Source organism: Suricata suricatta, chromosome 4 (genome assembly GCF_006229205.1).
Source record: "Suricata suricatta isolate VVHF042 chromosome 4, meerkat_22Aug2017_6uvM2_HiC, whole genome shotgun sequence".
NCBI lineage: Eukaryota > Metazoa > Chordata > Mammalia > Carnivora > Herpestidae > Suricata > Suricata suricatta.
The window spans coordinates 14,240,423-14,266,234 of NC_043703.1; the positions used below are offsets into that span (position 1 = coordinate 14,240,423).

General features: G+C 39.6%; 1 protein-coding gene across 2 annotated transcripts in view; it reads right to left on the reverse strand.

Annotated features, from left to right (window-relative positions):
• The window catches only part of DNAJC3 (DnaJ heat shock protein family (Hsp40) member C3), a 78,905-nt gene that overhangs the window by 12,903 nt on the left and 40,190 nt on the right, over positions 1–25,812 (reverse strand). For both annotated transcript variants that reach the window (XM_029936527.1, XM_029936526.1), the window contains 5 exons: positions 15,461–15,613; positions 13,759–13,940; positions 13,174–13,293; positions 9,885–9,990; positions 9,680–9,800 (listed from right to left, as the gene is read on the reverse strand). In XM_029936527.1, coding sequence (XP_029792387.1) covers positions 9,680–9,800; positions 9,885–9,990; positions 13,174–13,293; positions 13,759–13,940; positions 15,461–15,613 — 682 coding nt within the window. The remainder of the gene's footprint in view (positions 1–9,679; positions 9,801–9,884; positions 9,991–13,173; positions 13,294–13,758; positions 13,941–15,460; positions 15,614–25,812) is intronic.

Genomic DNA, 25,812 nt, shown 5'->3' on the forward strand with positions numbered 1-25,812 from the left:
AAAAAAAAAAAAAAAAAAGAACAGAGGTAATAATGCTTCCAGCCCACTACCTGTTTTTAAAATAAAGTTTTACTAGAGCACAGCCATGTCTATTTGTATTGTCGATGGTGCCCTGGCACCACATGGGCAGAGATGAGCTGTAGCAACACAGGCTGTATGGGGCACAGAGCCTATAGTTTTTACTTTCTAGCTTTTTACAGAAAATAAACTGCCTATTTCTGCTCTTCAGCAATAAAAAGGAATGGATATAACACCATAAATAAGTCTCATAGACACGTGAATGAAAAAGCCTTCTATAAGAGGACAACACTGTGGCGCCTGGCTGGCATGTCAGTCAAGCACCCAATTCTTGATTTCAGCCCATATCACCATCTCCTGGTTCATGAGATCAAGCCCCGTGTCACAGACTCTTCACTGTCAACAAGGGATTCTCTCTCTGCCCCTCCCCTGCTCGTGTTCTCTCTCTCAAAAATAAACAGAAAAAAATAAAAAAGAGGACATACTATATGGTTCTATTAATATGAAGATCTAGAATTGGAAAAACAAATCTATGATGGGGAAAATCAGAACAAGGGCTGCCTGAGCAGTGGATTGGGACTGATTGGTAAGGGACTAGAGGGAAATTTAACGTTCGGCATCTTCATAGGAGTTTGCGTTTGACAAACACTCTCTAGTCAGGCTCTTCCAAGATCTCTTTCTAAGGGCCTGACCTTGGGTTTTCTTTTTGGTTGTTATAGAATCCAGTTTAAGCACAAATCCCGTTAAGTTAGTTTAACTAATATCTTCCCAATTTGGGGATCTGACTAAATTTGAATTTGTATCTGATCAATTTTCTCATTCCCTACCATGGCCTGCCTTCAGACAAAATCCGGTTGAGTCCATCTCTCAAGAATCCTCCCTTTCCGTGATGCTTCCTCTGGTAATTTGCCACCCACTGTCCCCCTCACTGCTCGTTGGTTACAAATACCCACTTGTCCTCTTGGACATGAGAGTTGAACCCAATCTCCCCCTCACTGCAAGACCCCACTGTCGTGGTCCCTACACCTATGGTGATTAGCCACGCTCCTTCCCAAGAACAAAGCCTTTCTCCAGGTCTTTTACAAGTGTCATGAATAATTTTCTTTTTAATAGATTACATGAGTATCAGAACTCAGGACTGGTATCCCTAAGATTTGTGCATTTTATTGTATCTAAAATTACTCTCCCTCAATAAGGAATAAAAAGGAAGACAGTAAACAAATTCTAGTTAATGATATGTCAGTTGAAGTATTTGGGGAAAAGTAAACTAAAGTCTACATTGTTTTGAAATGCATCTAAAAGAGATGAACTGAGAAAAATAGAGGGATAGACAGATAAATGTGATAAAATGTAATATATTAACTTTAGAGAACATGAGTGTTCACTGTAAAATTCTTTCCACTTCTCTCTGTATCTGAAATTTCTTACAATCACATGCAAGGGGGAATGTTTCCCTATGAGACTGTCCTAATAAAGACCATGAAAATCAAAAGTTTTCTACCACCTTGTTTTCTACATATTCATTCTTAGACAATGACCGTATCAAAAAACCCTTATGATATAGCCTCGTCATGTAAGTGTACGAAAACTCTGAGCCATTTCTGACATTATTAAAGTCAAACTCCCATCCCAGGGATGCCTGGGTGGCTCACTCGGTTAAGTGTCCAACTTCAGCTCAGGTCATGATCTCATAATTTGTGAGTTCGAGCCCCACATCAGGCTCTGTGCAGACAGCTCAGAGCCTGGAGCCTGCTTTGGATTTTGTGTCTCCCTCTCTCTCTGCCCCTCCCCCATCCATGCTCTGTCTCTCTCAAAAATAAATAAAAACATTAAAAAAATTTTTTTAAGTCAAGCTTCCATCCATGTAACTACTTCTATCGTGGAATGCATTCCAACGTTAGCCTCTGAGGGCAAGCTTAACCATTATATTTCAGGCTGGTTTAAATAGTGTCAAGGTTTAATTCCGCACAGGGACATACTATGGCCAGCACACTAACTGAATCTGATGTTATCAATATGCTCTGTACATGGGCATTAAATTTTTCACTTGGAAAAGAGGTAGTGCTAATAGTAAAATATAAACAGAGAATTCCAGTTTGTCAGATTATGAAATTTTAAATCCTGTACTGTAACCTCTCTCTCAATAGTCAGGAGAGACCACCACCTGTATTTAAGGCCCAGAGCAGACAGACATAGATCCAGGCCTGTTCCATGTACTCAGTCTGTCTCTATTGTAACAGGATACATGCTTGAGGGTTTCTTCTTTCTCTTTTAAAGAAGTCACTTCAATATGTGAGGTCACACAAAAATCTATCAATGGCTTACTTCCCCCTTTCCAAATGTCCTCTCTGTCTAAGTCAGAGGTGCCTGTCACCACTGGAAAAGGCAAAGGACCCCATAATCCTCCTGCCCCTGGGCTTCTGTTCCAGCTACATCTCCCACACCTGGTGTCTGTCCCTGTTTTTTTTCCTTTATATTTTTTCTAATACTTTAAGCTTTTGATCATTTGGAAATTAGCTTGTAACATATCTTTTTCTGCTGCATAATGCTGTTTAACTATTGTAAATATTTCCATTTCTCCATCTACTATTAAGCTCATGGATTCCTTTGTATTTCCTACAGGAAGTCACAGTGTCACCAAGACACACACGGTAGCATGTTTTGCCCAGTGATATATGATAGGCAAATGTGCTTAAATCTAAACTGATTGGTAAATGTGCTAATGTCCAGAGCAGTTAACTACGGAGTCTCCCCTGTAACCATGCACTTTTACTTTTTTAAGTAATCTCTACACCCAACGTGGGGCTCAAACTCATGACTCTGAGATCAAGAGTTGGAGGCTCTACCAACTGAGCCAGCCAGGCGCCCCTGAAACCAGGCACTTTTACAAAGAAAAGAACAGGCTATGGCTATGGCTAAGCAGTCTGTGTGTAAATAAAAATGGAGAAGGCCAGATTTGGAGTTCAGGAACTTATAACCAAAGGGCTTAAGTAATCCACATATACAGCGCCTTACACTAGCTGCCTTTGCAAAGGACTAGCCATTTCCTAGTCTAACAACCTGACTCCAGCTCCTCAGGTGAAACTAAGGGAGAGACACCTATTTCAAGACTTGGAAACTTCAAAACTACTTCATTTATAGATTCTGACTACATGGGCCCATAGTTACAGGACTAGTGCCATCAAAGCAGATGACCCTTGAACAATGGAGGGGCTAGGGCACTGCCCCACCCCTGCACAAAAGGAAGATCTGCATATAATTGCTGACTCCCCCAAAACTTAATTACTAGTAGCCGCCTGCAAACCAGAAGCCTCACCCAAAACATGAACAGGAGATCTGCAGATTTTGTATATGTATTATGCACTGTATTGTTATAATAAGGTAAGCAGAAGAAAAAAATTAAAATCCTAAGAAATAAAAGACACATTTAGGCTACTGTACGGTATTTAGCCAAAAGAAATCCATGTACCTGTAAGGGAACCCATGCAGTGCAAACCCATGTTGTTTGAGGGTCAACTGTATGTAAGCCGCTTCCAAGCTACAAAGGCAACTTTAGGTGTGATCCCTAAATGCAACATCTTTTAACACAAACCAATCTCTCTCCTTCTTTCTCCCCACGTATTAGGAGCTGGGGAATCTGGCCAACAACCTCAAAAAAAGCAGCAGCCATGACAAATAGGATCCACTCTCAGTCCTTCCTGACTTGGATGAGCCCTGTGGCCCTACACCTGCCCCAACACTGCCCAGTATGTAAGCGGAGCAGGCACTGGCTTGTGTCTATCAGAGTTTAATGCAAATACCCTACAATTGGCCACTGCTCCTCAAGTACTACTTGAGAGGCATAAGAGTGGGAAGCAAGGAGGCAGTGTAAATCCAGAACACAATGCTTTTGTGGAAGATGGTGGGACTAGACAGGGTCATGAGGTCGCATCCCAGGATAAGCAAGCGGACACAAGAATCTGTGTACAGGACATCACTGTAGGAGATCAAAGACAAACTTTATCTATTTTACAACTTTGCCCAGGCCAGCTCTTCATCTAGAAAAAGTACTACTTGACTCCTGGTCTCAGAATTCTGGATATCACTAGTAATATTAGAATAGCCTGTGCCAACTGGAGTTAATGCAGCAGTCACAGATTAAACCTAGAAGCTAGCCAGCCCATTCAACTGTTTATAGAGAGAAGTCAATGCAATGTCCAAACTACTGTCCTGAAAATGAATATAATGGGAACAATTTAGTAAAAATGTAGGAGGGGTGTTTTGGAGGCTGAGGGTGACAGGACGACCTGGAACTGTGGCTTCTTCCAGTGATCCTCTCCCCGTCTGATGGTAGAGAAGGTGGAGAAACACCACCCTGGGCAAGAACGAGGTGTCGATATAGGACTGTCTTTGGCTTGGGGTTTGAGAACACTTGCCCGGGCACCCAGCCTGCACGCTGCGAGGGAGCCCAGGCCACCGGCAGAAGGCACAGGCAGGTGCTCTAGCCAGCGGCCCCAGCTAAGGCCTCTGCCTGCAGCCACGTGACTAGGTAAGCCTTCAGGTAACTCCAACCACTGTCTTTGGAGTTTTCCAGCTGAGGCCACAAACTGTCCTGTTATTTTGTGTGGTTGTGTGAATGTACCCATACCTTAAAAACAGCTAAAGATGTTGGAGATGGCAGGAGTAAGAGGACCCTAGGCTTTCCTCATCCCACAAATGCAACTACATAACTATGACATCATCCTCAATACCCCCAACAACCCACCTGAAGACAGGAAGAACAAACTCCATGACAAAGGGTGAAGAGGCCACATCAAAGGAGGCAGGAAGTGCGAAGACACAGTTCAGGAGAGAAACAGACTGTGGCCACTGTGGCCACATTCTTCACAGAGCTAGAACAAACAATCCTAAAACTTGTATGGAACCAGAAAAGATCCCGAACAGCCAAAGAAATCCTGAAAAAGAAAACCAGAGCTGGAGGCATCACAATCCCAGACTTCAAGAAGTATGACAAAGCTGTAACCCGGACAGTATGGTACCAACAAAAAAGCAGACACTCAGATCAATGGAACAGAACAGAGGACCCAGAAATGGACCCACGAATGTATGGTCAATTAATCTTTGACACAGCAGGAAAGAATATCCAGTGTAATAGACAGTCTCTTCAGCAAATGGTGCTAGGAAAACTGGACAGTGACATGCAGAAAAATGAACCTGGACCACTTTCTTACACCATACACAAAAATAAACTCAAAATGAATGAAAGACCTAAATGTAAGACAGGAAGCCATCAAAATCCTAGAGGAGAAAGCAGGCTGTTTGACCTCAACCACAGTAACTTCTTACTCAACACACTTCCAGAGACAAGGGACACAAAAACAAAAATGAACTATCGGGACCTCATCAAAATAAAAAGCTTCTGCATAGCAAAGGAAACAATTAGCAAAACTAGAAGGCAACCAACAGAATGGCAGACGATATATGCAAATTGCCTATCAGATCAAGGGTTAGTATCCAAAACCTATAAAGAACTTATCAAACTCAACACCAAAAAAAAAAAAACCAAACAAAAAAAACAAATAATCCAGTGAAGAAATGGGTAAAAGACATGAATAGTCACTTTTCCAAAGAAGACATCCAGATGGCTAACAGACACCTGGAGCGATGCTCAACATCACTCATCATCAGGAAGATACATATCAAAACCACAATGAGATACCGCCTCACACCTGTCAGAATGACTAAAATTAACACTCAAGCAACCACAGATATTGGCGAGAATATGGATAAAGAGAATCTCTTTGGCACTGCTGGTGGGAATGCAAACTGGTGCAGCCACTCTGGAAAACAGTATGGAGGGTCCTCAAAAAAGTTAAAAATAGAACTACCCTATGACCTGGCAATTGCACTCCTGGGTATTTACCCAAAGAATACAAAAACACTAATTCAAAGGCACATACGCACTCCTATGTTTACAGCGGCTTTATTTACAACAGCCAGGATTTGGAAGCAGTCCAAGTATCTGTTGAAAGATGAATGGATAAAGATGTGGTACATATCCACATTAGAATATTATTCATCCATAATAAAGAATGAAATACTGCAATTTGCAATGACATGGATGGAGCTGGAACATAATGCTAAATGAAATAAGTCAGCCAGAGAAAGACAAACACCATATGATCTTTGTCGTACGTGGGATATTAGAAACACAAAAAAATGGGCAAAGGGAAAAAGAGAATGAGACAAATCAAGAAGCAGACTTTTTTTTTTAAGTATCTCTACACCCAACATAGGGCTCAAATTCATGACCCTAAGATAAAGAATCGCATGCTCTACCAACCGAAGCAGCCAGGTGCTCCTCAGACTCTTCAGTTCAGAGAACAAACTGATGTCATCAGAGAGAAGTGGGTAAGGGATGGGTGACACAGGTGACGGGATGAAGGACTGCACTTGTGGTGATGAGCACCCCTGGTCAGTAAAATAAAAACCTAAGAAAAATGGCTACAATGGCAAATTTTATGTAATTTTCTTGCAAGTAAAATAAACAAGCAAACAAACAAATAAGTGACGCAGACTCTAATTCAGGACTAATTCTAAATCCCATACTCGTTCCACTATGCACTTACTGATAAAGGAACTACCTTCATTCATTCAGCAAACAAAGCAGTGTGTGCTGTGTGCCCGGCACAAGTAGCCGAGACGGCTGTTAATGAAAACACGCAGGCCCTCACATAACTGACGTTCTAGCCAGTATGACCCCTCATCTCATAAGGACACTTGAATCATGCCTATATTCAAGGGGACTTTGTCAACTGCTTAGAATTGCTTCAATGGCAGTTTGTTCCTCTGAAAAGCTATGAAAGGAATTATTCCAGGCGCCTGGGCGGCTCAGTCGGGTGAGCATCAACTTGGGCTCAGGTCATGATCTCATGGTTTGTGAGTTCGAGCCCCATACTGGGCTTGCTGCTGTCAGCATGGAGGCTGCTTTGGATCCTCTGTCCTCCTCTGCTCACTCTCCCCCCCTCAAAAAATAAATAAAAAACATTTAAAAAATTAAAAAATTACTCATGTATCTGAAGAGCCTCCTTCATTTTTCATGATCTCAGAGGCCCCCTCAAACAACAACTTACTTCACTCACTTCCTAGTGAGGTGAATCCCCTAATATCATTCCTGATAATTCTGCCATAATCTCTAAAGTAATAAATCTCCATGGTCATTATTCACTAACCTAAAACTTTATTTTTTTTTATTCATTACATTCCTACAATCATTTTTAGTTGCTTATTTAAATAAAGGCTAAGCCAGTAAACAGAATATAGAAAACCCCCAATACTTAACTCAGGGTTTAAGAATATTATTTAGCCTAGTTAAGTAAAATTATTTACTCATCATTTACGAAACCTTCAATTCAAATCTAAATAAGAAATACCCTTCAGCTGGAGTTATACAGGTGCCCTCGGCACCTCCCCCCAAACTGAGAGGCCTCGCAGTCCATTCTCAGTCTCTCGTGAGGCTGGCGATTGCCATATTTGTGACTCGAACAGCCATTTTACTTAAAAATCTTAATTCAGAAAGATTCCCAGTGTATAATCCAAACCCACCAAGAAAGACAAAGAATAAACTCCTATTAATATTTTTTAATGTTTATTTTTGAGGGTGGCAGGAGAAAGAAAGTGGAGGAGGGGCAGAGAGAGAGGGAGACATAGAATCTGAAGCAGGCTCCAGGATCTGGTCTGTCAGCACAGAGCCTGATGCGGGGCTCTAACCCACAAGACCATGACCTGAGCCAAAGGCAGATGCAGATGCTTAACTGATGAGCCACCCAAGCACCCCAATAAACTCCTTTATTTAAAAGAAATCTTTAAAAGAACAGACTCGGAAGACAGGTCTATTCTACTAAATTAGTATTAAGCATCTTTTTTCTTTAAGAATTAAGCTGTCAAGTTTCCCTAAAAAGCAAGTCAGTTTAGCTTTCAAGTTACAAAAGCAACTCCAAACTGCATTTAGCAGCCTACAAGATTTAACCTTTTTTTTTTTTAACAGCTAAGCTTTTCATATTCTTCTGCAGCTTCTGTAATTTCACAATTAGAGCTGAGAGTTTAAATACAAATGACAAAGGTCCCTTTGATGAAGAGTTCCAAACACTATCGGGAGTCCAAAATCCCAGGGTACGGCCAGTCTCACTGAGGAGACACAGTAGCTCAAAAGTGAAAAGAACAAGCACGCCAACAGGGTCTTCCTGAAGACCATTTCGATGATGTGCATCCCAAGCCTCCACCAGACCTCAAGGACTATGCGATAAAATGTCCCACAAATAGCAGTAACTAGCTGTCATCACTCACAGGAAACCACTTAGGAGCACAATTCTTTTCAAATTTGTAAACCAGAAAACAAATGATCAGTTTGTCTTAAAAAAAAAAAAATGAGGACCACAAACCTATGTCAATCATTGTTGTAGATTCATTCTCAGTATGATTAAACCAGGATTACCACTTACCATTATAATTACTTTAACATTACATTAAATGTAATACATATTAATAGCTGCATGCTTTTTTACTAAGTAAATATTCACACTTAATTGGAGGGGGAAAAAGAATACCACAACCTAAGGGTCACCAGAAAAATACTCATCATTTTCAATTTAAAATGCTTTACCTGATTTGAAATGAAAACTTTGCAATAAGGGCTATAAGTCTCACTTCTTTTAAAAACTATCTTATTTAAATGTTCATAGCACACGGTCACATGAAAAAAGCTATGAAACAGTAAATACGAAAGGATTCTTTTTTAAATGTATATTGCTGTACACGCCTTAGTTGTCTTCCGAAAATGGGACCCTGCCCTTATTCAAGCCCTTACAACATCTTACAGGAAACTCTGTTACTTCAACTTGAACAAAGCTGCATAAGCAACTATCCTAATGTTACTGAACAGAAGATCATTTTAGGGGCATCTGGGTGATTCAGCTGGGTAAGCGACCGACTCCAGGCCACTGTCAGTCTGTGGAACTGAGCCCCACGTCAGGCTCTGTGCTGACAGCACGGAGTCTGCTTGGGATTCTCTCTCTCCCTCTCTCTTTGCTCCTCCCCCACTTGTATTCTCTCCCTCCCCCCATCTCTCTCTCAGAATAAACTTTTAAAAAAACTTTAAAAAAGATCATTTTATACGTAGGGCATATATGACATATATATGTATGTTGTAGGTATAATATGTATACCGTACACACACACAGATTACATATATGTATACACACACATATATGCCTACATATGCATAAAACACAGACTAATCTATATGCACAGAAAAAGTCTCAAAGATATAAGTCCCAAATGAATTATCAGCAATTATCTCTGATGACATAAAATCTATCATTTAAATTTTTTATTTTGCTATTTTCTATTCTAACTTGACTACAACAAATAAAGGCTAAACTTTTTATTTTTATATTCCCCTGAGCTGGTTTCAACAGCAGAAACCTCTCCTCATGTGGAATGCCTTTCCAGCTCCACTAAGGAAGACAGTAATTCTCAGATTCAGTGCCCTCTTCCTCAAGTCATCAACGTTTCCGGCTACTCTGGTCAATTCGTTCTAAACAGAAAGATGTTAAACATGTGCTAATTTCATACCCATCAACTTTTAGATACTGCAAATCAAGTTCCTTACTTGAAGACTAACCTTCATCATACATCTCTTCTATTAAGTAGGCCTCCGCTCGATCTTTCAGAGCGTTCACATTGTCAGGTTCCGTCTGTAAGACTTCAGAACACACTCGAATTGCCTCAACGGGCTTCTCATCCTAGAAGTAAATATGAGAAAAGGATTTCTGGTTGTTATGCCATATATTACATTTCCACATTTCTGGGAATGGATCAACCGTTACCTTAGAAAAGCAGTGGCAAATTCTTTCTTTTGAACGAATTGTATATTCGGCAACATTGGGCTCTGTTTTCATGACAGACTCGTATTTGCTGGCCGCATCTGTGTACCTGTTAATGAGCAAATCATCATGAGCAACAATGACATTCTGTTTCAAGGGCTAAAGAAAGAACCCGCTACTCTTCACCACATGTTGCTTAACCAATTCACCTAAAACACTACTCTGACCTTACCAAGGCACCTCTGCAACCAAAAGTTGGGAGATAAACCACATGACCACAGAAATGTACAAAAAAAGCATATATGTACAAAAAAAGCATACCTGTGAATACCAATCAAACAAAACGATGAATTTCTTTCCAGAAAAATGATCATGATTTTGAAATGGAGTAAAACACCTTGCTAAAGTCTGACTTACACAAGGCATTTTTAGCAAAACAGAGATCAGGTTTTATTTCTTGGTCACTACACTTTCATGGAAGAACAGTGCCCATTATCCACATGTCATTTTACATAATGTCAATATTCACAGCTAAGTACAATGTAGTTCCCCACAAAAAGAACCTGCTTAGATCCCCAATTTACTAGCTTTCTAAGAACAATAAAAGCTATTTCAGCATTTTTTTTAAACTGCTGAAAAGTATTAGTCATGTTATACACAAAGTTACTTTCTGCAGTAATGGCACACTAAACAATATATTTATATGACATTGCGGCACATTATTACCAAAATGCATTACAATCTTCACATTTAAATGCTGACGTATTAAAACACAGATTATAACATTTAAAACAGAAGCTGTCGATGTCAAAATCCTAGCTGGGATAGTGTTGTGCAGTTTTCCAAGATGGCACAATTGTAGGAAATGATACAGAGTATGCAAAACCTTGCCTTCCTTTTTACAACTACATTTGAAATGACAAATAGCTCAAAACAAAAAGTTCAGTGAAAAGTACTGAACTTTACTTAAAAAAAGAAAAAGTGGAGTAAATGTACTTTCCCCCGTTCCTCCTACTAGGGACAATTAACTACCCTAGACATTCTGTATTTGTCAACATATGAAAAAGACAAAGGGAGAAAAGGAGGCAGACCAGCCCAGGCAGGGCGACCAGAGGGAAACACAATGTGGTAAAGCTTCCCGAGTGTTCCCATTTGGTAGTTTCATACACCGCAGGCTTGGAACGGAAGACGCCGGCCACCCAGACATGCCAATGGTGCAGACAGAAAATCCAAAACCAACAAGAGCCGCTCTCTCAAGCCAAAGGACCTGGAAAGGGCAGCCTAGCAAGATGGAAACTTTATGACAATAATAGCACCACCCCAGCCAATGTCACAGAAAAAAAATTAAGGCCCCACCCTTCCCAATGCCAACAGGTCAAGGGGAGAGGCTGTGACGAGGCTGCCCACACCCCCCACAGTGGTGTCAGAAGCCAGTGGGAAGCCCGGCCTTTCATCCATGCCTGGAAATAAACCATCCCCAACCTCCACCTGCTCCAAGCAATAGTGAGAGCTGCACACCTCAGGGATCAACAAAGGTCAAGGCAGAAACTTCTACCTCCCTGACAGTAACAAGGTGATGCCCACCCATGCTCTGCTGGAACAATGTCAGAAAAAGGCAGGCAAAACGGAAGATTTAAATTAAAAAGTCTTATAAAATGGAAGTGTCAAGGTTTCGAACAAAAACCACTCACCATACCAAACAAACAGTAAGATTCAAACCGAATGAGAAAAGACAATAAATTGCAATACCAATTATCTGACGAAGACCTTAAAGCAGCCTTGGCAATAGCAGCAGAGTAACAAACATGCTTAAAGATAGGAAAGCAACAGATGGCCTTGGCAAAGAAACAGTGATACAAGAATAACGTTTGGTGATAGAACTGAAAACTAGAAAAACCCAAACAAAAAGTTCACCAAATGTGCTCAACAGTAGAATGAAATGGACAGAGAAAAAAGAATCTATGAATTGAAATGATAAAAAAAATCACCAAACCTGTTCAGAAAGAAAGAAAATGAACAGAGCCGCAGGGACCTGGGAGACTGTAACAGAAGAGCTAATATTTACATCAATCGGAATCTAAGACAAAAAATAGAGAGAGAGTAAGCCTAAAAAAGTACTTCAAGAAATCATGGCACCTGGGTGGCTCAGTTGGTTAAGCATCAGACTCTCGATTTCAACTCAGGTCATGATCATGGTTCATGGGTTCGAGCCCTGCATCTAGCTCTGCACCTACGACAGCTCGGAGCCTGGAGCCTCCTTCAGATTCTGTGTCTCCCTCTCTCTCTGCCCCTCCCCCACCTGTGTGCACTCCCTCTCTCTCTCAAAAATAGACATTTAAAATACAAACTTTAAAAAGAAATAATGGCTGAAATTTCCCAAATTTGACAAGACACAAACCTACGTATTCTAGAAGTGAAATAAATTCCAAATAGGATAAAAACAAATCCACACCAAGATACACCATAATTAAACTTCTGAATACTAAAGACAAAGAAAACAAATCTTGAAAGCAGTCAGAGGAAAATACCTTATTTTAGGGAAAAACAATCAGAATGACCATGGATTTCTCATCAGGAAGCATGGAGGCCACAAAGAAGTGGTACAATATTTTTCAGATGCTCTAACAAAAGGACTTACCCCAGAATCCTATCCCACAAGAAAATCTCTATATACTCTGTACACATCTTTATCACTCTATATACCACATTATCTTTTAATAATCAATTTATATGTCTGTCTCCCACACTAATCTTGAAGCTTAACACCAAAGCCCATGTCATATTCATTTCTGCACCTCTAGTATACTGTCAGTGCCTGACAGAGGAGATAGTCAATAAAAATTTGGTGAAATATAAATAAATCTGCAAGTAAGAATACTATGCAGTTACTATTATTTATATTCTGCCTTCTTAAACATAAATACGGGGGCACCTGGGTGGCTCAGTCAGCTGAAATCCAAATTCGTCTTAGGTCATGACTCACTATTGGTGAGTTCCAGCCCATGTCAGGCTCTGTACTGACATCTCGGAACCTGGAGCCTACTTCAGAGTCTGTGCCTCCCTCTCTCTGTTCCTCCTCCACTTGCACTCTGTCTTTCTCTCTCTCAAAAATAAAGATTAAAACAATTAAAAAAAAGAAAAGTACAGCTGCAGTAGTTTTGCCAAGGCCCAGAGCTATCGGGGACAGGCTGTCCTCCATGGCCACGGAGTAAAACAGCAAGTTCAACAGATCTGCCGCGCCCAGAAAAGCTGGGGAAGGAAGGCTGTAGGGTGCAGACAAGTGTATTCTTACCTGCCGTCTCTGATGAGCTCTTCAGCCGATTCAATTAGCTTATTAAGTTTCTTTACTTGTTTATAGTGCGCAAAACACCTTTTATGATCCTGGTCAAGTTTAAGACATTCACGAACCTCACTGCTCATGTATTTAAAAAGAGGAAAATACTCCAAGTCAAAATAATCAATGAGTAGTTTTCTAAACTAAATACAGAAATCACAATAAAAGGTGATGTTTTTGCTTGTAACAATTAAAAAAACCACAATGACTTAATAATTGAAAAAAAACCACAATGACTTAATAATTGACCATATACTTTTACATGTGGCATACGTATTAATTCAAATTAAAATGACTTTAGTAGAGCTCTACATTAAACACCCCATTTTCTTTCTGCAAATACAGTATCTCTATTTTAATAAGCATAGCTCATGAAAATAAACTATGTGGAAATAAAATAACTTAGGGAAAATACAAAATATATAAAGAATATAAAAATAACTTTAAACCACAGTTTTAATTTAAAATTAAAAATGCTTCATGGGATTATTATCATATTCCCAACAGTGGAAAGAGGACCGGATGTGTGTCACTAGAGCTGACCTGAGGGACAGTTCGTGGTCTCCTAGTTGATAGTACAGGGTGCTGATTTTATAAAAAGCCTCAGTATTATCATTCTTCAACTTTGATGCAGCTTTTAAGTCACTGATCGCTTTCCTAGGTTCCCCCTCTTTTATGAAACATTCAGCTCGAAGTTCCCGGAGTTCTGCATCCCAAACACAAACCTTGAGAAACAAGAGAACTAGACTTTAAGAAGCAGTAAACTATGCACTTACACTTCACCCCACGCAGTTGGCCGACACATTTATCAACATGAATCCATCTTTATTTAATGTGACTTCTCTATCGTAAAGTATTAAAAAGTCTGATACAATTCAGATGTGACAAAAGAATTTCTCCAAGGATATCTTAAATTCTAATGGGGGAAGGGATGTATATGCTAACGAGGCCCCTTTCCTACTTCCTTCAATTATAAAATTTTAAAACTCTGAAAATAAGAATACATGGCATTACTATTAAAAGCTTGTTCCCAGTGAAGCATATCTGATTTTGAGAAGTCTTCTTTAATCAGATTTTTGTGCTTAAATCAATAATTCTAATTTCTAGTTCTAAAAAATAAAATCTAGGTTCTAAACCTGCAAAGTATTTCTATGCTACTAGAATCTAGAATCTACTAGAATACTAGAACTACTATCTACCTAGATAGAATCCTTTTGTAAAATGTGTCTCCTTGAAATTAAATCCTCATACCACAAAAACAAAGAAAAGAAGAAAACAATAGAAGGTGGAGGCTTTGCCATATCTACTTTATCAAAAAGTTGACAATGTTTATAAATACACAAGTGTTTTTTTAAATGTAATCCCAAAAGTTCACCAATAAGGCCAGTGGAAGTATCTTTACACATTTCTTAGAGTTGTTCTAAAGTCGTGTCAACTCTTCACATATACTAAGGTATCAAAATCAACATGTACATAAATTAAATATCTTGGCTAATCAGGTCAACATGGTTAGTCTAACTACTGGAAGGCAAAAATTATAACTTTATGTTTCCTGAACAAATCATAAACAAAATAATTTAATAAAACAAATTCCACTTGACCGTATCATACAATTTCCTCTATAAAATTATCAAAGCACCTACTCTACACACATAAGTTCACTGCCGTGTTTAAAGGGAATATACATCAAAGTGCTATGAAAATGATACACAAACGTGAATCAGGACTGCCCTCCTTGGAATATCTCAGTAGACTTCCTTCTGAAGCCGTCTGGCGTGCAGTCCTTCAGAGGCAAGGAAACTATAAACCGAGCTCTTGTCATGACCGCTGGCACCTCTCAACTTCCCATTTGCTTCTTCCCAACAGACTCCTCACTCTAAACACTTCCCCTGAAACATTACTTTGCCTTTTTCTTCAACCAATTCCTTCTTTTACCCCATTATCTAACCTCTAGAATTCTCTCCCCTACAATGTAAAATCAAACAAAAACAGTAAAGCAAGCAATGTATAAAAATATGTACTTCCCATTCCACAACACAGTGAGTACCTTTACTGAAAACTGCAGTTCCAAATTTTGTTCTACATAAACACCATCTCTCACTTCAGAGCTAGAAGCCCAAGGACCAATGTGATGCTATCCTCTCTAGGCTGCTTGTGATAAAGGACATGTCACAGTGCATGAGCATGCCCCATAACAAAAGCGGCATGTGTCAGGCCTGCCAGGTACAATGTCTAAGACGCTTACCTCTAAAATCTTATCAAGGAAGGTTATAGCAGCCGTATAATCTGAGCTTTCAAAAGCATCTAGCGCTTGTGAGCGCAAACGCTGCATTTCATCCGATTTCACAAGTTGAAACTGGGCTTCCTTTTCTTCATTTTCACTTGGATTAGATTTGAGCTGTAAGAATGAGAAGAGAAATTAAGCAGAGTTTCTAATCTCTTAAATCTATTACCTACAGTACACACGATCTGACCATTGTAAATACTTAGATTCGTCACGGGAAAAGGTAAAGAGATGCTGGCAAAACGGACTTGGGCAAGGACCTGCCCCAGGGCTGGCTAGCAGGAGGGCATCTTTACCCCCACTCGCGGGCTACACAGGAGCGAGCTGTGAAGTGGCCTACGGTCCCCGGGGCCTTCCTAGGATGCAAACACACGCAGGACTGTGAAAGGGCAGAGACGAACACAGTAAGGAAAGCCCCCTCCGCCCTCTTAAGTAAGGCTCTGCAGAGTAACGGGAGTTTCACGTAGGAGGCCTTCAAGTTCTATTTCCTAAACATGCATTTTTAGATATAACAATTTTACCAAAATAATGAAAAACATAGGGAAACTGAGGAGATGGCAGTATTTTTTAGGTTATAGGACAAAAATTGGCACCAGAGGGGCTAAGGTGTAATGAGCAAGGAAGGATTTATGGGGTGAAATTAGAGTAATACTTTATTAAAAGGCTTCTGATGGAGTTTTACGAGGTCTACACATTGTCTCTCTTTTTTAATAACTTTACAGAGGTATAATTTATATCATAAAATTCATGCATTTTGAGTATATGATTTTGATTTTAACAAATGTACCAAATATGCAACCGCGACCACAGTTTTAGGCCGTTTCTGTCAAACTTTAAGATCCCTTGTGTCTGCGTACAAGCCTAGCCTTAGGCACAAGGACTCTGAACAAATCTTCTTCCAGATGGAGAATCTTAACTTAATGGCTTAAAAAGCAACTGACTTGGATGAAGGGGTACTTTTTTCATGGTGATTATAGTTTATATGTAATAACGTCTGAAATCTAATATTCTTACCAAGATGGGAATCATAGTTGATGGGTTCCAATTTGGAGTGAGGTGGCGCCAATTATTTCTAGAAATGTCTCACCTTCAACTGACCAATCACATTGCTTCCCCTTTTAGTGGATTCATTTTTTTTAAAAAACACCCTAATAGGGGACCCTGGGTGGCTCAGTCAGTTGAGTGTCCAGCTTCAGCTCAGGTCATGATCTCGCAATTTGTGGGTTCGAGCCCTGCGTCAGGTGCTGTGCTGACAGCTCAAAGCCTGGAGACTGTCTTGGGATTCTGTGTCTCCCTCTCTCTCTGACCCTCTCCTGTTCATGCTGTCTGTCCGTCTCTCTCTCTCTCTCTCTCTCAAAAACAAATAAAAACTTTAAAAAGAATTTTAAAAACCCACCCTAAAAGCCACCTGGTAGGAGAGAACACTCCACATGAAAAACCTTGAGAATATTATTTCTTGGTAGAGGCTCTACATCTCTCCATTTTGTTTTTAGGACACTTAAGGTGTTGTGTTTTGTCTGTGTAATCTTTAGCTTTGAAGGGGAGGACAGGTCTCCAAGTATTCATAGGTAACTAGGAACTCACAACCTCCACTTGCCCTGGTGAGGTCTGTCCCTGCGTGACCGAATTCTCCAGCTGAAGGGAGCTGAGAGGCCACGGCTTCTGCATGCAGGCTTTATCCTCCTCAGGATGGTCTTGAATACCTCTGACAGACCACACTGGAAGGAGGATAAATGCACTATCACGTCACTCTGAGGAAAAGTGGTTTATTGATAACTTATTTCCTATACATACACTTACCGCTCCTTTCTGAACAGAATATGTTAGCACGTATTAGAGACTGCCTCTTCTGGATGGAATTTGCATCTTTTCTCTCTCAAACTTTACAGTCTAATCTCTACCACACAATTTTTCTCGTTGGAAGGGGAGTGAGGAAAGCCCTAAGGCTTGAGGTTGAGGACGGAGGGCTCAGGCTCACTCAGCACTCAGACAATGAGAATGAGAAAGAGGGAGCGAGGTCAGGTGGCCCGGAGCTCGATGAGGCCGGAGAGAACCAGGGGGGAGGGAGGAGAAGAAAGGAGTCTAAGGACTTACTTATAACCCTGAGGGGTTTCAAAGAGAGTTAAGGGAAATGAACATTTTCACTTGTACCACAGGCTGGGGCTCCTCCAAGATATTTAGGTGCAGGGATTCAAACCTGCTAGCATTTCCTTCTCCTTGTTACGTGTTTCTTGATATCCCTTCTCTTTTTTAGTGTTTCATATCTCTGACCCTTTCAACCAAGCCATTACCTATGACAATATTTTATTTCTTATTTCTTACCGTTTACCGTGATCAATGAGCCTTTGGATATAAACCCATAATAGCAGGTTGTTAAAAGGGGTGAGCTACTCTCTAAACTAAATACACTCCTATTTCTGGGATTTCGAATGAACACTACACATTGGTAGTTGTGGTGGGCAGACTTCTAAGATGGCCCCAAAAGACCCCCACCTCCTGGAATTCATACCTTTGTGTGAGCCCCTCCCCTACGGGATGGGATGGAGCTGGTAACTCCTTTTAAGAAACAGAATATGACAAAGGTGACAGGATGTCACTTCCTTAGTGAGGTACAAAACACTGTGACTTCCACCTTGCTAGCACCCACTCTTGCTGGCAGTCTCCTGTCTTCCCTGAAGGCGAGCTGCCCTGCTGTAGGGTGCTCTATGGGGAGACCCACAAAAGAAAGGACCCAGGGAAGCCTCCGGCTGACACAGAAAAAATGGAGGTGTCGGTCTAACAGCTCAAGAGGAATTAAATCCTGCCAACAACTAAGTGAGTTTGGAAGTAGTTCCTTCACCAGCCAAATCTTCAGCTAACACTGCAAGCCTATCTGACACCTTAACTCTGGCCTGGGTGAGACCCTGGAGCAGCGGACGCAGCTAAACCTGGCCCAGATTCCTGACGCCACGAGCTGTATGATCATAAAGGCAGGATGCTTCAAGCCGCTAACTCTGAGTAATCTGTTAAGCAGCAACAGAGAACTAGTACAGTAGTTTTACCATTTTTCAATGGCCAGGTGGCGAATATTTCCAAACAGTTTTGTATTACTAATGTTTTAAAATAAAATGTAAGTGGGGGGGGTGAAACAAACCCTCAACCCAAACCTTGGCTTTATCACTTACTATCGGTATAGTTTTTGCATTTACTTCACCAATAAAAGGGGGACAATAATGCTTACACCCTGAGGAACAGTCATTGAGAAATCAAAAAGACCACCACATAGCAAGTATTCTAAAAATTAATAAAAATTCCAAGCTCTTTTTTTGAACCTTCTATAATATATAAACTCAAAGTGAGGACAGAATGCAAAAGATATAATACACACTTTAAAAGGCCATTCTCTTTATTTCCCATTGCATTACATGCCAGCCAACTTAAACCGATGCCCTTTATAAGAGTGAGAGCAATGAAAGTCCCGGAATAATAAAACGTTACTATGACTCAAGGTCAAAATAAAATTAGACTTTGGCATAAAACACATTCACCAAACTGCCTGTTGCTCAAGAAATTAATCTTTCTAATCCTATGAAATTTATTTATGGTTTTAAGAGGTAAACAGCTCAAATTTACATTTTTAATTTGATACTATTTGATAACAGAAAAATACATAATATTTGAGGTATACTGCAACATTCTCTAGCAACTTGTAGAATCTGCCTGCACAAATTCTTTCTGCAGTTTTTAAGGGAACTACACAAAAGTGATACTAATTTGAATGTCAATAAAAAGAAAAAGCCCCAATTTTTAAAAAATAATTGCATCCAATTCAGGGGGTAGGTGATTGAGTTAAAGTATTCTAAGGTCCCAGTAATTTTCTGGAGGAAGCTAAAGATATTGATTACCTGTAAACCTTATTAGGCATGCATGTTGAAATTCCTGAAGTATTGACTAAGACAAAAAGATGCTCTTAAGGAATATGTTGACTGACAGAAAAGAAATACTTGGATAAATAGAATCAAAGAGAAATAAACACAAAAGATATAAAGTTGTATTTCTTATACCAACCAAGCCAGCAAAAACTACACTGTTGATACCCAGTGTTGTTGAAGTTATAGGGCACACAGAACCCCCCTAAACTGCTGGTGGGAACATAAATTGGAATAACCACATAACAGGACAGTGACAAACTGTTTGGCCAGGTCTAAAATGCCCTAACTTTCAAAGAAGCAATTATCTTCTTAGGTATATACCCTATATTAGTGATTCTCAGCATATGATCCAGGGACCCTTGCGAATTCAGGGGTCTGTGGGGGCAGAAGCATATATGGATGAAAAACTAAGTATGCACTCAAAGTGCAGGCAAAACTAATAGATTTCATTATGACAGAGTACTACAAGTTCACTGGCAGGATTTCAGAGTCCTCATTGCAACTAACCAATAACAACTACTAGAGTTTTGGTGTAATATCAAAGAGTATCCACAATTATACAAAAAGACTATTAAAATATTCTTCCTTTTCCAACTGCTTATATGTACAAAGCACATTTTCTTCAATAATACTTCAACCAAAATATAAATCAGATCTGGGAATCTGATGGTCTTCAAGTAAGCCACATATTAAAGTGATTTGCAAACATGTAAAATGTATCTATTACTAAATTTTGTTTTTGAAACTATAGTTAGGTTGCATGCAAAAAAAATCTGTATTAACATAATGCGTTTGTTTTAATTTAATAAATATTTTTTAATTTCTAAAATTAACTGCTAATCCTGTAAATACCGATAGAGAAAAGGTCTTTGGAGTCCTCCATATTGACCAGTATAATGGGACCCTGAGAGTCATCCCAGGAACTGCTGCCCGAGAGGGACTCAGCACGTACAAGGAAAACGAGCAAGAATGTCCAATGAACCTAGCAAAATATAAACTCAAATATTTATTAAATTCATGAATAAAACCTACCAGAAACGAAACATGGAAATGTTAGGAAAGGCTAATTCCTTGCAACTATAACACATGAAAAATGATATCTTTAAGATTCCAAAACTCTCTTGTTCCCTCACACAGTTTTAATCAACCCAACACCCTTTTCACGTCCCAGCTCCTCCTAGCTTCCCTAACTGTTCCACACTGGTAGTAATCACTTCTCTCTAAATGCTGAAATCACGTAAGAAACTCGTAACAAGGAAGTAACCTAAGAAATCCTCTTGCCCAATCAACTCTCACCTTGTAAATGAAAATACTGAGTCTCACAAATGTAACTTGCCCAACATCACCACAGAGCTAATCAGGAGAAAAAGTGAGGTGGGTCTCCCAACTCCTAGCCATGTGTCATTCTCAATCTTATCTTGTTTCAATGTCACTCTTATAAATATCCCTGTGGCATTAATTTTTAACATATTTAATGATTATTTCCTCCAACTATAACTGCTAAAAAACACGATATATGCCTTCATGTCTACATTACATGCCTCTTTTTCTTTTTCGTTTATACTGTTATCCATGAGCTAGATTTTATTGCTCCAATTTTAGATAAAGAAACTGAATGATTATATAACTTGCCAGGAGTCTTGTTTACATTCCAACTGAGGTCTCTATCTCCAAAGCCCATGTTTTGGATGCTGATGATGATGAAGATCAATCATGACAGCAGAAAACACTTACTGAGAGCTTTCTAGGTGTCAGGCAATATGCTAAAGCTAAACCCAAAACCCTAAAGGACATTTTGTATCATCTCCATTTTACACAGGAGGAAACCACGACTCCAAATCATTTCCAGAGCCTACATTCTTCATCGCTCCCTCTTACGTGCTCACCTTACATCTGCAGCAGGACATCCTAACAGCATTTGACTAAGAAAAACTCCTCGTCCTGTTCCCAATCCTGCTCCAATCCGCTGCCACTGCCACCATCCCATGCTGTTCAAAAACGGCTCCTCTCACTATTTAGTAAAAGGCGAAAGATTTATGCGATCTGAAGAGAAACCAGAGTATATCCTCTTACTATTCAGGATCATCCAGAGTCCTCTCTCCTTGACGTAATTATGAGTCCAACCCCATTTCACTGCTGATATCTTTTAAGCCTCGTCCTTCCCTCTTCCCTTTCTGCCTCACATCTGAGAAAGGTGATAAGAAATCATACTCTGATTTCTCTCAAAGTAGAATGAGTCTTACCATGAGCCCATCAATGTGACTGCATATGCACAAAAACGGTCTACCACACCTGAGTCCAGTTAGTAACACCACTGTTACTATACATATGGACTTTAACTGCCAAAGACTTCCAGAAGTTAATGTAGACCGAAAGGCAATGAACAGCGCAGTGTGATAATAAAATGTTGAGTCTAGGTCTCAGATAACTCTTTCTGTAAGCAGAAAATTTTAAAAAACTAAGTTATAAGAAGGCATTATTTAACAGCAGCATTTATTTTTTTAATAGTACGTAAAATAACAACATATCTTACAATTGATGGCTCCTTATATCTGATGAATGATGGCATATGAGCCAGTATTATTTCTGACTCAGAGAAAAAGCCACTGGAGCAAGCTGCGGTAGTACACATTACTAGCTTTATTTTAAATTACAACCAAGTTTATTTCATGCTTTTAAAAGTACTACTCCCTTTTCCTCCTAGTTCATAATACTCAGTATTTTTTTTAACGTTGGTTATTTCTGACTTAGTTAACTTGAGCCAACACAATCATTCTTTCTGTACTAAAAAATTAAAGATGGAAAAAACAATGCCTAAAGTTATATTGATGCATACAGTGGATTTATGTTAGTTTGTTTTCAACTAACAAACTACCAATGAAGAGTTTATTTATTAAAAATCCTACCAAAGCTTTGTACTTAAAAATTAAATTGCAACTGACAGTGATATTTATCTAGTAATATGGTTGCCCACCAAAAACAAAATGCAAGTTGCCAGCTTCGTCAAAATAAAAATAAATAAATAAAATATGAAAAAAACATTTAAACTGTATGTGGAACGCTGCCTTGATCTAAATATTTTTCACTTAAAAGTCAGAGCATTGATAGCAGAGATAAATAAGGAAAAATAAAACACTTAAAGGACATTTACTGTATCTTGAAGTTGATAAGAATTCATAGATCACAAATTATGCAATAAAATGAGTTGTTGAGAATCAGGAAATATTTAATTTTTTAATGTTTGGGGGTTTTTTGGGTTTTTTTTTTTTTGAGAGAAACAGCATGAGCAGGGGAGGGGCAGAGAGAGAGAGAGAGAGACACGCACACACACACAGAATCCAAAGTAGGCTCCAGGCTCTGAGCTGTCAACACAGAGCCCCACGCAGGGCTCAAACTCACCTACCATGAGATCATGACCTGAGGCGAAGTCAGACACTTAACTGACTAAGCCATCCAGGCGCCCCAGGAAATTTTTATAAAAATAAGAGAGTCAGGGGAGCCTGGCCAGCTGAGTTGGTTAAGCATCCAACACTTGATTTCAGTTCAGGTCAGCCCAGAGCATGCTTGGGATTTTCTCTCTCTCCTTTTCTCTGCTCCTCCCCTGCTTAATGTGCGCTCTCTCGCGCGCTCTCTCTCTCCCCCTCTCTCCCCACCTACATTCATGCTGTCTCTGTCTCTCTCAAAATAAATAAACTTTAAAAAAGAATGAGAGAGCCAAACCATATGATCATTTCAACAGATGCAGAAAAAGCATTTGACAAAGTACAACATCCATTTATGATTAAAAAAAAAAAAACCATCAACAAAGTTGGTTTAAAGGGAACATACTTCAACATAACAAAGGCCATATATGAAAAACTCACAGCAAACATCGCCCTCAAAGAGGAGGAACAGAGAGCCCTTCCCCTAAGGATGTCCACCCTCACCCCTTCTATTCAATAAGCAACCGTAAGTCCTAGCTACAGCAATCAGACAACAAAAAGAAATAAAAGGCATACAAATCTCTAAGAAGTCAAACTTTCACTATCTGCCGCTGACATATTATATACACAAAACCTGAAAAACTCTACCAAAAAACTGCTAGAACAGATAAATGATTTCAGTAAAGTCACAGGATACAAAATCACGCTACAGAAATCCGTTGCACTTCAAAAGACCAATAGAATAGAGAAACAGCAGAAAGAGACATTAAGAAAACAATCCGATTTACAACTGCACCCAAAATGATAAGACACACAGAAATAAATCTCACCAAACAGGGGAAAGGCTTGTACTCTGAAGATTATAGAATACTGATGAAAGTCAAGATGACATGCTTATGAATTGAAAGAACAAACACTGTTAAAATGTCTATACTACCCAAAGTAATCTATACATTTAATACAATCCCTATCAAAATGCCAACCAGATTTTCCACAGAACTAGAACAAACAAAGCCAAAATTTGTATGGAACCACAAAAGACCTGGAATAGCCAAAGCAATATTAAAAAAAAAAAAAAAAAAAAAAAAGGCTAGGTTGGAGGCATCACAATTCCAGACTTCAGGTTATATTACAAAGCTGTAGTAATCAAACAGCATGGCACTGGCACAAAAATAGATACATATAGATCAAGGGAACAGAATACAAAACCGAGAAATAAACCCACAACTATATCAATTAATTAATCTTTGACCATCCAATGAAAACTATCCAATGAAAAAAAAGACAGTCTCTTCAACAAATGGTGTTGGGAAAATTAGACAGTGACATGCAGAAGAATGAAACTAGGCCACTTTCCTACACCATACACAAAAATAAATTCAAAACGAATTAAAGAACTAAACGTGAGACCTGAAACCATAAAAATCCTAGAAGAGAGCATAGGCAGTAACTTCTCTATCATCCGCTGGAGCAACTTTTTCTACATGTGTCTCCTGAGGCAAGGGAAACAAAGGCAATAATAAACTACTGGGACTACACCAAAATAAAAAGCTCCTGCACTTGTGATGAACTGGAAGTGCTGAATTACTAAAACCAATATAACACTGTATGTTAACCAACAGAAATTAAAATAAAAACTTTAAAAAATAAAACAAATTTAAGAAACCAAAAGCTTCTATTCAGCAAAGAACATAATCAACATAACTAGACAGCAACCTACAAATTGGAAGAAGATACTTACAAATGACATATCCAATAAAGGGTTAGTATCTGAAATATATAAAGAACTTATAAAACTCAACACCCAAAAATAATCCAATTTAAAAATGGGCAGACGATGTGAACAGACATTTCTCCAAAGACATACAGATGGTCAACAGACATGAAAAGATATTCGTCGTCACTCATTGTCAGAGAAATGCAAATCACAACTATACTTCACACCTGTCAGAATGGCTAAACTCAATAACACAACAAACAACAGGTGCTGGAGAGGATGCAGAGAAAGGGGAACCCTCTTGCACTGTTGATGGGAATGCAAACTGGTACAGCCACCTTGGAGAACAGTATGAAGGTTCTTCAGAAAGTTAAAAATAGAACTGCCCTGTGGCCCAGCAATCACACTACTAGGTATTTACCCAAAGAACACAAAAACACTAATTCAAAGGAACACAGGCACGCCTATATTTATAGCAGCATTATTTCCAATAGCCAGGATATGGTAGCAGTCCAAGTATCCATCAATTAATGAATAGATAAAGATGTTTAAGAAACAGGACCACCTGGGTGGCTCAGCTGGTTGAGTGTCCAACTCTTGGTCTTGGCTCAGATTATGATCTCACAGTTCATGGGATTGAGCCCCACATAGGGCTCTGCACTGACAGCATGAGGCCTGCTTGGGATACTTTCTCCCTCTCTCTCTGCCACTCCCCTGTTCACTCTCATGCTTTCTCTCTCTCTCAAAATAAACTTAAAAAAAAAAAGATGTTTAAAAAAAACAAAACAAATGAGCAAAAGACTCTAAGAAAACAAACTAACAGACACCAGAGGGGATGCTGCGGGGGAGAGTGATCAAGGGGATTAAGGAGTGCACTTGTGACGAGCACTAGGTGGTTAAAATGAAAACTCGAGGAAGAAAGTGTGAGAGAGGCATATTTTCTCTATGCATCCTTCTCAACTAAATAACCTCCTGAATGCCCACTTATTTCTCTCAACCCTCACCGACTCTAGCCTAATTGTTGGCCTCCCTGAAGTCACAATTGGATTACTCACTGCAAGAGCTTGATCATCAGACTGTCTGCTCCCACTCTTGTCATCTTCCAGTCCACTCCCCAGAGCGCCCTGGGTTTCACCGAAGGAAAACCCTGATCCAGACACTCGCAGCAGAAACCTTCCGCGGCTACTGAGCGAGCACCCAGGTCCCAGCACCACAGACGCCCTCTTCGCACGCAGGCCCCCGCTCACCTGCCCAGCATCCTCA